This window comes from Odontesthes bonariensis, chromosome 23 (assembly GCF_027942865.1).
Source record: "Odontesthes bonariensis isolate fOdoBon6 chromosome 23, fOdoBon6.hap1, whole genome shotgun sequence".
Taxonomy (NCBI): domain Eukaryota; kingdom Metazoa; phylum Chordata; class Actinopteri; order Atheriniformes; family Atherinopsidae; genus Odontesthes; species Odontesthes bonariensis.
Window position 1 is genome coordinate 17,034,346 of NC_134528.1, and position 10,898 is coordinate 17,045,243.

A 10,898-nucleotide genomic window follows, 5' to 3' on the forward strand; every position below is an offset into this window, starting at 1 on the left:
AGCCTCTTTTCTGAGTCGTCTGCAATGTTTTAGAACCCCCCTCACCGCTTTTTTGATATTTACTGCTGTCTCCGGTATTTGCCTAATTTTGATTCTTCTCAACCTGCTTCAGAACGGCAAGTCATGCGCATGTCTACAAAGGTCCGTAAAAGCACAATAAACGTCCGTTTTCAAAATAATCAACTTACCGGAGTGGTTACTGGTGTGCACTGGTAATCCATATTAAATTTCGTGGCGAAAAGTTGCTTCTGTCGTGTTTTATTTGGCAGCTCGTTCATGCTCGCACTATTTTCTTAGCGGTGGCGGAGTAATATCAACGAACATCCAGTACAAAATGTCAAAGAGTGACACAAAAAGTAATTTTACTGACATTATACATGTGCTGGATCAATTTCATATGAAGGAATGTTTAACTCCTTCATAAATATGAATATTTTCTGGTTGCATTCAATTTGAACAACAACAAAAAAGATTATACATAACATAGATATATTCAAAATAATCATGGCGCAGAGATTTTGTAATAGTGATTTTAGTTGATATTTGTGTGTTTGCCTGGCTGGCTACTAAGCAGATTTTCACGAAACGTGCTGATGGAATGTAGCGTAACCAAAGGAAGAGCCCCTGCTCCTTAGGCGCAGATTCGGATCACGCTCTTTAAAACTGCAAAAACATGACATTGGTCTTGGTGGGTAGATTGAGGCAGAAGAAGCTGCAATTTATTTTGAAACTGTCACGTTGGTTCCTTTATATGTTGATAACTTTTATGCTTTGTGTGGACTATAAAACTTCATTAAAAAAAGAAAAAACTCGTGCAACTTTCAAATGTCATAAGTACTGTATTGTTTGACACTTACCAGCTGTGTGTCCAGGGGAGGCTCAACAGCACAGTACACACTATATTCGGGCTATGTGCCTGTTGATGGGAACGAGCAGCATCTTCAAGGTCACCACATCTACACATAGGCTATTTGAAGGCGACCATGCCTAATACACCACGGCACCGTAAAAAGAAAAAAATCTAACTGGAATGCAATAACACAACATGAAATTCTGTATTCTATTGCTTATTTTTTTCATGTTTACTGATTTTCTTATTTTTTCTCCCTCTTTTATGGATCTGCATACCAGCGTAAATTATATATTCCATTTATGTGTTACATTTTCCGAGTTTTGGATCCACGTGACCATTCAGTTAACGTTTATCCTGCTGTAACTGAGCAATATGCTAAAAATCAACTTTGTGTCCCATGCTTGTTTTCTCTGTGTCACTCAATTTACAAAGGGGGCGATTATTTACAACATGCCATCTCGGAGCATCTTCATATTTCTTTCACTTTCTCATGCTCTTCAGTCTCAGTTAGAAATCAGGAGTTGAAAGAGAAAGAATAAACTCTATTCATCCCAGTCGATCCACTCTCCCCACCCACAGCAGCCGGGGTCAGAGTCCAACCTCCTGCACAGAGCCTCCGGAGAAACCACAAAAAGCTACTCTCTCAGCCACCAAGATCACAAGTCACACACTTTTTATAAGGTTAAGTGGTGCTGGTCAAGCTGAAATGTTCGTTTCCCACAAAAAAAAAAGTCAGCTCAGCATTGTGGTGAGGGATGTTTTCAGCAATGAACATCTGTGAAGTTTAAAAACTGGGCTTTATTGGGAGTTTTCAACCATGAAGTCTTGGGTAAAGTTTGCTGGCTTTGCGGGAACATTCTTATATCAGCAGTAAAACTTTGAATTAAGAAACCATATGAGCAAAAGTGAGATCCGTCCAAGTATTCCAGGTTTCTGATAGTTAAAGAAAAAAAGACAATAAAAAGCTTTTTTTTAATTGATCTATCAGGGTCTATTATTGATCTATTATTGATCTATTATTTATCTATCAGGGGCCCAAAAGTTGGTTGCAATTGCCTGGGATATGAGAAACATATGGGGAAAAAAAGCACAGGTTCAAAAGTGTATAGGCCAAGAAGCTGGAGAGAGATACTGTGTGCAAGTGAGAGCGTCCAAAGATCATGTGGCTTCACCAGAGGAACTCAAGGACAAAGAAGCAATGCCATCCACATATATGTCCAAACAAAGGCCTACAAAAATCTGTTTTGATTTAATCAAAGACACAACAATAACCTGGAGGAATTTATGTGTGTACAGCACTGACATAAACCGCACAAGGTCAGCAGGCTCCTCAAGCTGCAGTGGAGGAAAGGAGCAACGCACCCCACACATACATTTTGATTAGTTTCTTGTCACGTTTTTTTGTCATTGAGTCAAGATGGCGCGTTAACACCTGGTTCAGTATTCTGTCAAATGCCATAAACAACTTCTTGGGTCTCGAGCGCAACACCTGTCCAGGGTGTACCAAGCTTTTTACCCGATGGCAGCTGGGACAGGCTCCAGCCCCCCGGCGGCCATGAATAGGATACAGCAGGCATGGTGAATGAATGAATCCGATTTTATTGAAGCTTACCAAATGCAAAGATTACACCAAAGATCTCTCCTCGGAGAAAATAAATAAATTGCATTTTATTCTAAATAAAATGAACGTGTTCATTGTGTTAAAGGTTGAGTATTTGACCGCTTTTGAATGAATGAAATCAGTGCAGCATAGAAAATTTACACTTGAGCGACAACCTTTGCAACACTGTACAATTATAGTTTACTTGACTGATCCAGAGGTTGATTTCTATAATAAGCACCTTGATGACTATGAGGTGAGGGGGCATCTGTTGTAAGATAGCTTCTGATTAGCGTTTGTTGTAATAACTGCACTGCTACATCCCACAGCACAGAGATTCTTTGGACGCAACAAAGATTGTCCACAACTTTACTTATTTTCTTCTCCGTTGCATCTAACCGCATCTGTCATGGTTGGCCTATACTCGAGCAACAGTTTTAGTGTCGTTCGTCTTATTATAATAAAACGGTAGTCAGTTAAATTTGTGCAGTCCTTACAGAGGAACAGAATCACATTCAAAGGATAAGATGGTGGTCAAACAATGTCAGCAAAGAAAGAAAAAACACATCCAAGCTTAATTCTTTATATATTTATTGATTTCTGAATAGTGTTGTCAAATATTAGATGTAAGGTGGAGTGAAATGCACTCGGAGGGAGAAGTGATGGTCCACAGGGCAGCAGGCAGAGGGCGGCAGAGGAAGGTCACTGTCATTAGACAATGGAATGAACTACAGAGCCACACACCAGTTTGTTTCACACGGACTCTTCAGGAGATCTTTAACCTATTACAGCAGGTAAAAATCGCACTGAAATGATCTCAAGGTCATTGCTAATCATTTGACGGGGGGGGGGGGCTTGTTGTTGCTGTACTGTTACACTTTTCTTGAGCTGAATGATTCAATGTTTTGATCTTTTAGAGATATTTGTAGTCATAATTACAATACACCAGTTCGTGAATTATGGTGCTTTTAAGACACTCTTATATATTAGAGTACAACCAATTTTGGCTGTTTACATTTCATACATCTAACGTACATTTTGTTTTTATGACCATTATTATCAAATCACAGAACTGCAGTGTCTCTGCCAATGATTAGGGTTTTTTTTGGCCACCCAAACCTTCAAACCGCTTCTCCATGTCTTCCACCCTCTCTCCTTCCCCACCCCCATCCCAGGCTATCAGCAAAGCTAAATTTATCCATTGTGTCACACATGGCTGGTAAATATATACATATTTTTTCTCTCTATTTATATAGATATAGAAATACTTTTATAAAAGGTTCGAGCACTGTCAAGTACTCTCTCACACACACACAGTAATTCAGCTTGTGATGGCAAAAAAAACACAACGCAATGTCCACAAAAATGCAACGTGTACACACACACTGGTCATTGTTCACATTCTCACACGGACGTACAAAGGCAAAAACACATGTAAATGTACAGACACTCGTAAAGTGCACATGTGGAAGGGAAGCTCAGAAGGATGAGGACGTGCGTGGAATGAATTTAAAACATTTGGTGTCACTTCCATGAGAGAAGAAAAAACAGAGGCATGCTCATTGGCAAGCATGTTATAGTACAGGTAAGGCAGACATGGATGGAAGTGGAATCTTTTAAATGGTGGAGCGGCTGTCTATTGGGCTGTGTGCGTGTCATTTTGGGGAATTCTTCAGAAAGAAATGCAACAAAATCAAATGAACAGGCACAAAACAGAAACCTGAGTGTTCAGAGAAACAAACACACTACAACGAAACCCAGAATTGATCAGAAACTCGCAATGTGGAAAAGGTTGACTAAAGCTTCCTGTTGAATTGCTTCTCTTCCCTACCTCAATCAGTCCTCACGCTAAAAGGCAATCCAGGTGAATGAAAATATTTTCATCTCATCATCATCATCGTCGTTGTCAGGCATGTCCCACCGAAAAACCAAACTCAAGTAACTAAAGTCAAACATCAAGTCAGAAGAATAAAGCACAGACTGGTCGACAACAACAGACTTAAAATCAAATAAGGCAGATGATTAAAATCAAGATAAAACTGAGTGATGATAAAGAACAAAGAATGACAAAAGCAGCAGAGTAAATGAGAGAGGCACAAAAATAAAGGTGCGATGGCGAGAAAAAAAAAATAAAAGAAGAAAAAACACAGTCAGCTAGAATGGCCTCCGACATAAAGGCTCTCCTCCCTCTCTCTAGAACAATCAGCTGGCAGCCCCCTCTTCACAAGGGGCACCGCTCTGTGTCTGCATGTCCATTTTTGGCACAGATGACATGTTGAACTGCACAGTCAGGCCTGACCACGGATATGGTGCCATCTATTGTCAGCTGCAGCGAACTGCTATTTGTGCATGTCCGAGCATCTGGTGGTGGGAGTCAGTTCATAAATTCAGGGGATCGATTTCAGGAGACCATAAGACCCCAGAAACGGGATTTGAACTCAGTTGGAAGTCAAATTGAAGTCAAGCATCTTTTTTCCTTCAACCTGTCTCGTAGCATCCTGTGTTAAAGTTGTGATAAATGATTAAAGAAAAGCAGCACACATGGCCGCACAAGGCAAAGTAGAGCAAGCATCAATCATAACAGTTCTTTCAAAGAAACAACTTAAGCCCAAGTAAATGCAAGAAAAAAAAATATATACACAAAATGTAAACAAAGACTACTTTGATGAAATTCAGTGGGGTCATGCATGTCATCTGAGAGGCGGAGCTACTTCAGTGTTCAGGTGCCCATCTGCCCTGACTGGAGAGGTGTGTGGGTGGAGGTGTGATGAAGAGGCGGTGAGCTCCTCCTCCTACTCGACTTTAACGCCCATCTTCTCTGTATTTAATAAGTACAGGCTGTCGTCTATCAGGAAACTGGAAACAGAACAAATTAACATTCTCAATCAGGTACTTATATCTCAATTGTTTTTGGGGTTTTTCTCCCACTTATTGATGTCTCTGACATTTTAATGACATTTTACGGCCAACGTTCCTCTCTCTTTGTGACACGGCCTTCGGGAAAGCTACGAAACAAAAAAAAGGTGAGACAAACCTGTAGAAAAGGAAGTGCACCGGGATGGTGCTGAGGTGCCAAACAGCGTGAGCATCTAGGACCCAGAGCAGCGGGGGGAAGTCCAGCAGCTCCAACAGGGCCAGGCCGTGAAGCAGCAGCACCACCAGGCCGCACTTCCACCAGTACGGAAGGGTTCGACGGTTCTTCCAGCACCAACACAGCCACCACAGGAGGTTCACCATCCCTTTAACGGCAAAAACAAAGACATAAGTCAAGAAAAAGTTGAATATATATATATTATTAATAACAAATAATAATCTAAACTGTTCTTAATGAATCTAGAAAAACAGCATTAAACTAGGAAATACAGTTGCTGCAGAAAGCTTCGATTACAAGCCAGTTACTAAACTGGGTCAGGTAAATATAGACAGCTTCTACATGAGCTTCAGTATCCTGGTTTTAATTGTATTTCTTATGCATTGTGGTTTTTTTTGTTGCACATGTAAACATGATACCCTGCTTGCATTAGCCCAGATAAGCTACCTGGAGCATTTTGCTGGAAATAACATCAATGTTAGACACAACTGCGCACTAACAGCAAGGAATGTGGACACATCAGTGACAAGGTATAAAGGGATATGAATAACCAGGTTTTTCTTTCAGGAATTTCACCAAAACCTGACTAAGACTCCGTATCTCTATACTAATGTGCATGTGAACGCATTCAGTGAGTTTGACTGCATACAGTCAAAAAAATAAAACTTTAAGTCCCTTCATAAATCAGCCATTATCGGACTTCCAAGCAACTGCTGTACCGATGGTGACGTTGGCAACCATGTTGTAGCCGTAGTCAAAGCTGACAAAGGTCAGGTAGGACACATGCGATGTAAAGACCAAGATGAGCAGGACTCCCACCATGCTGGACACCCCAGGTTGCCTCAGACCCAAAGTTCTGGAAAAAAGAGCAAGGGATGCAAATAATGTGTAAACACAAAGGCCTTAACACAGACGAAAATGTAACATCCTTTCTGGTTTTTGTAATATTTGCTACTATTTAATCATAAACAATGAAACGTTACCACGGTAATATGAAACTTTAGATCCTGCGACCACATTTCCAACTTAAAGGGATAGTTCGCCTCTTTTGACATGAAGCTGTATGACATCCCATATTAGCAACATCAGTACTGTGAGCCGAGTTCCGGCCTCGTTTTGGCGTTGACGAAGGTAGTCCATCTAGTTGGCTGGGGTTGCAAAAATAAAGCGTTTTGCTTCTCAAAACGATATGCGTTCAAAAGAGTAATACATTTGAATCACAAAATTGTTCTCCAGGAAAAAGTCAGACCTCACAATCGCTTGGCACTATTTTCTCTCCCTTCGTATCACTGCATGCTGCCACCTGCCGACAGCCGCGTCTGTTACAGTGTTTGCTGCACGGAAGCAGGGGACTGCTCGGTCTGCACAGCACGCAGTGATACGAAGGGAGAGAAAATAGCGCCAAGCGATTTTTCCTGCACAACGATTTTGTGATGCAAATGTATTTGCTTTTGAACGCATATTGTTTCGAGAAGCAAAACACTTTATTTTTGCAACTCTAGCCAACTAGCCGAACTACCATTGTCTACGCCAAAACAAGGCCGGAACTCGGCTCACAGGACGCAGCGGGGGGTAAGAAAATGGTCATAAATGATGTTGCTAGTATGGGATGTCATACAGCTTCATGTCAAAAGGGGCGAACTATCCCATTAAGTCTGGCCATAAATAAAAACAACTGCAGGAAACATGGACTCCCTGCTGCTGAGCTCACCTGACACAACACAGGTAGATGGAGTAAAGAATGACTGCTGTTGCACAGAAATAGTCCATTTTCTGGAAAAAAAGAAGATCACAGAAAACTCCTTTATTGTCAACACGAAACAACATCGTACCTGATGTACTTTTAAGACAACAAACTGCACAAAGCTGAAAGATTTGTCAGTAATGGCATTAAGTTGCTACTGATTTGCTAAGCTCATTAGCCAAGCAAAGAGCAGAACAGTCATCTCAGCAGGTGGTGCAGGTTGTTTTGGGGGTTATTAACGCAGCATGCAACAAAACTAAAACAGGGGTTCTGTTTTGTTTCGTCTCCTAATTAACACTAAATCACCTGTCATGCTGTTATCTGAAAAGGCTGCTTTTATCCACCCTCAGTTGATTATTTTGAAATGCTGGTTTTGTGCTTTGCGTCACAACAGCTCTGACTAAATTCTGCACATTAGCAGCGATCAGCTGCTGTAAGAGTGAGTACAGATTTTTATTAACAATAAGTGGAGCGAAACAGAGCGGAAAGGTGAAAGATAATTACATTTTTGACCAGGTTGTTCTTAAAAACTTAATTGGACTATAATTATTTTTGCCCCGACAGTCTAGCTGTAGACAAACACGGCTTCATTAGATGTATCTTAATGACCTTTACCTCAGTGAGAAAGGTGTCCTTCGTGTGAAACACTGTAGACCAGAACCACGCATTCAAAGATACCTGAACACACACACACACACACACACACACACACACACACACAGATGTTCTTGTTGAATTTGCACAATGAGTTATGTCGTGGCGAAACGACGCAAGCATGGCAGAGGAGTCGCTTTGGTTTCCCCCTGTGTGTGTGCAACTCACCAGAGAGAAGGCGTTGATGGTGTGGTACATGGGGCTCTGGCGTGGCACCGTGCTCCGATAACGCAGCAGCATGAGAAGGCAAGCCAAGCCATTGAGCAGAGATGCCAGCGCAGATGCCGGCTCCTCAAAACACAGGAAGCGGGCAAACGGCCACTGGGAGAAGCAAAACACACCGACCATGATTTCAGTTTAAGCTCAGACCGTGCCACGTGGTGCGATGGGAAAGTAAAAAAATCAATACAAGAAAATATATCATTTCATACTGTATATGTAAACAGAATATGTCATCATTTATGGTGGGCAGAATCCCGTGTCTTCAAATGAAGGTACGACTCTGTGGTTAAATGCTCACTCTGGACTCTTTTAGACTCACAAACCTTGCCGTGGAACTGCGGGATTCTGTACCCTTCCGCCTGGTAAAGGTCCACAGTGGTCCACATGCACTGATAGCGGCAGTCGTCACGACATGTCCAACCTGGGACACGGGCACAAGTGGAAAGGAGCCGAAAGCCGGCACAGACACATGTCAGAGGGTCAACCTCAGTTCGCCTTACAAAATCGTTCAGAATATAATGAATCTCTGATTTAACTGTATAAAGTATAACTGGTTTCCAACAACTGTTTAAGGCATCTCTAACCAAAGAGCCAAACATGTTCTGGTTCTTCTCTCCAGATTAAGGAACAGGCTTTTAAATCAAAATTAACTTAAGTTTTAGAGTAAAAGTCTAAGTAATCTAAACTTTTAAGATGAGACATTTGTGATTTTTTTTTTTTTTTTTCTAAACTAATCATTCATAACAATAATGGCTGGCTGATGTTCTCTCTCTTGCTCTCAATATACATTTATAGCTGAAGTAAAGTGGGTTTCCGGTTGGACTTTACATAGTCTGGGAACTTTTGTGTTTGGATCTCACTCAGACGCCACACAAATGTTAATGGCAGAACGAGGGTGAGAACGTTTGTGAGACCTTGTCCAGCTAGAAAAACTGGCTTTTAATGGTTTCATGTTGCGAAACTGTAACAAGTTTTGTGAGAGGTCAACGATGAGAAATTAAACCGACTTTAAAGTCACACCGCAGCCATGACACACGAAGAGGAATGAGCAGACAAACACAATGTGAGTGTTGGCGACTAGCAAATTAATGGAGTCATTTAGCAAACGTTAAAACACCCTTTCAATACAACTAAATGAAATGAATGGACGGCTGAGAAATCCATAGCTAGCAAGCTAAGTTAGCCTAACTCACCTGCCTTCAAACGACTCACCTGTCAGAACCATGTACTGCGGTTGGGTGGACTGGAAACCCCGCAGCCGAGCTCCGGTGCAGTTTGTCCGGACACACAGCTTTACACAGTCCCGATAAACCGGCTCCTTGTCGCCTTGAGAGGACTTAACGGTGGTCACTGACATCAGGAGCAGAATGACAGTGGCCAAAACGGGGAGTCTGACAGATGTGCAGCGGGGAAACACTGAGGCCATGGCGGTGGGTCTCGGCCCGTCAGGACTCACAAAGGCACGGCAGGATGATAGCGGCACTGAGCCAAAGGACCACATCACCACAGGGTCATTCCAGGTGTGTGGGGACAAAACCAGGCAGGGAACGCAAAACACAGTTACAGTAGTGGTTCCCAGCTCCCACAGCTTCCCTGTACTCTGCTCAGGGTCAAGTTGCACGTCCACACGGCGTTTCCTGACATTATTTTCAAAATAAAACCACGTATGTTGAAGCTGTTACTTTGAATGACAAATTATTGAGTTGCACCCACAGAATCTGTAGCAGTGTGTGTTTATAGTTCAGAATGAACCTTCAGCTTAAATGTGAACAACATAAACCTATTCATTAGCCAACTTGGATTCAACAAAGATGTTTTGAAGTAACACATAGTTCGCTTTTATTCTGATAAAATAAATTTTGTCACAGCTAGTTTAACATCCTGTTACAGATCTAACTCGGTCACGTGATGCTTTGACGTTGCCCATATAGATATAGAGAGAGATATGTATATGTATATGTATATGTATATGTATATGTATATACATATACATAGATATGTGTGTGTCACATATGTGTACATATAATGTAACTATCTATTTATGGGTGAGTTGAATTAATGGTCATTAGTTATAATAACTTATTTTATCACATTGTTATTATTTTATGACTAGTGCTACCACTACTACCACTAATAATAATGATAATAACAACAATAATGACAATCATAAGTACAACCGTTATAGTCATAATTGGTAACAAATGTTGTGGTAACACATTCTTGCTGGCCTTCACAATTCTGTAATTGCTTTGAATTTATTGGTGATGTTTGTCTATGAATTGACATATCTAAATGTCTAGTATTGTTGCAAAAAAATGCCACTATATACGTTCTTTGGGTCTCTCATTAGTCAGTTGAAAACACCTTCAGCACCTGAACCTGCTGCACTGACTTCAGGGTATTTTTCATTCCAGCTCACAATATTAGTAATTCATTTTCTAAGCTTGGCCCTTCTAAGCTTTCATTTCTCACTAGACTGGTTGAAAGAACGGTTTCAAAATGATCATAAATAATTTTTACCCGGTCCTGAATAAAGAATCATCTGTTCTAAAAGATGGATTCTCCTACTGCAAATTCACTCTTTCACACAAATGATGATTCTGTGTTGTATTCATATAGTTTTTTTTTTTTCATATCTCCAAAACAGCCTCATCTTGTTGAATAGCTTTGGTAAAAATCTCCCTTTTTTAAAAGAAATATTTTTATATATTTTAGCAATAAGGGTTATTTTGGA

At 40.9% G+C, this 10,898-nt stretch overlaps 1 protein-coding gene across 1 annotated transcript; it reads right to left on the bottom strand.

The window, feature by feature from the left end:
• Positions 1–3,821: 3,821 nt before the first annotated feature.
• On the bottom strand, positions 3,822–9,788 carry pgap3 (post-GPI attachment to proteins phospholipase 3). The gene is made up of 8 exons (XM_075457782.1): positions 9,377–9,788; positions 8,488–8,585; positions 8,111–8,263; positions 7,904–7,966; positions 7,256–7,317; positions 6,264–6,400; positions 5,488–5,692; positions 3,822–5,309 (listed from the first exon to the last, which is right to left on the bottom strand). Exons 1-8 carry the CDS (start codon positions 9,663–9,665, stop codon positions 5,246–5,248), a joined length of 1,071 nt encoding a protein of 356 aa, XP_075313897.1. The 5' UTR covers positions 9,666–9,788; the 3' UTR covers positions 3,822–5,245.
• Positions 9,789–10,898: the final 1,110 nt, after the last annotated feature.

What these genes read in the sequence shown, in the direction of transcription:
- pgap3 (XM_075457782.1), bottom strand. Translation starts at nt 9,665, where the DNA reads ATGTGGTCCTTTGGCTCAGTGCCGCTATCATCCTGCCGTGCCTTTGTG. An exon ending in GGTTGCCAACGTCACCATCG is followed by an intron (nt 5,693 to 6,263) that starts GTACAGCAGTTG and finishes TTGCCGTTAAAG; the next exon opens with GGATGGTGAACCTCCTGTGG. An exon ending in GTGCACTTCCTTTTCTACAG is followed by an intron (nt 5,310 to 5,487) that starts GTTTGTCTCACC and finishes TTCTGTTTCCAG; the next exon opens with TTTCCTGATAGACGACAGCC.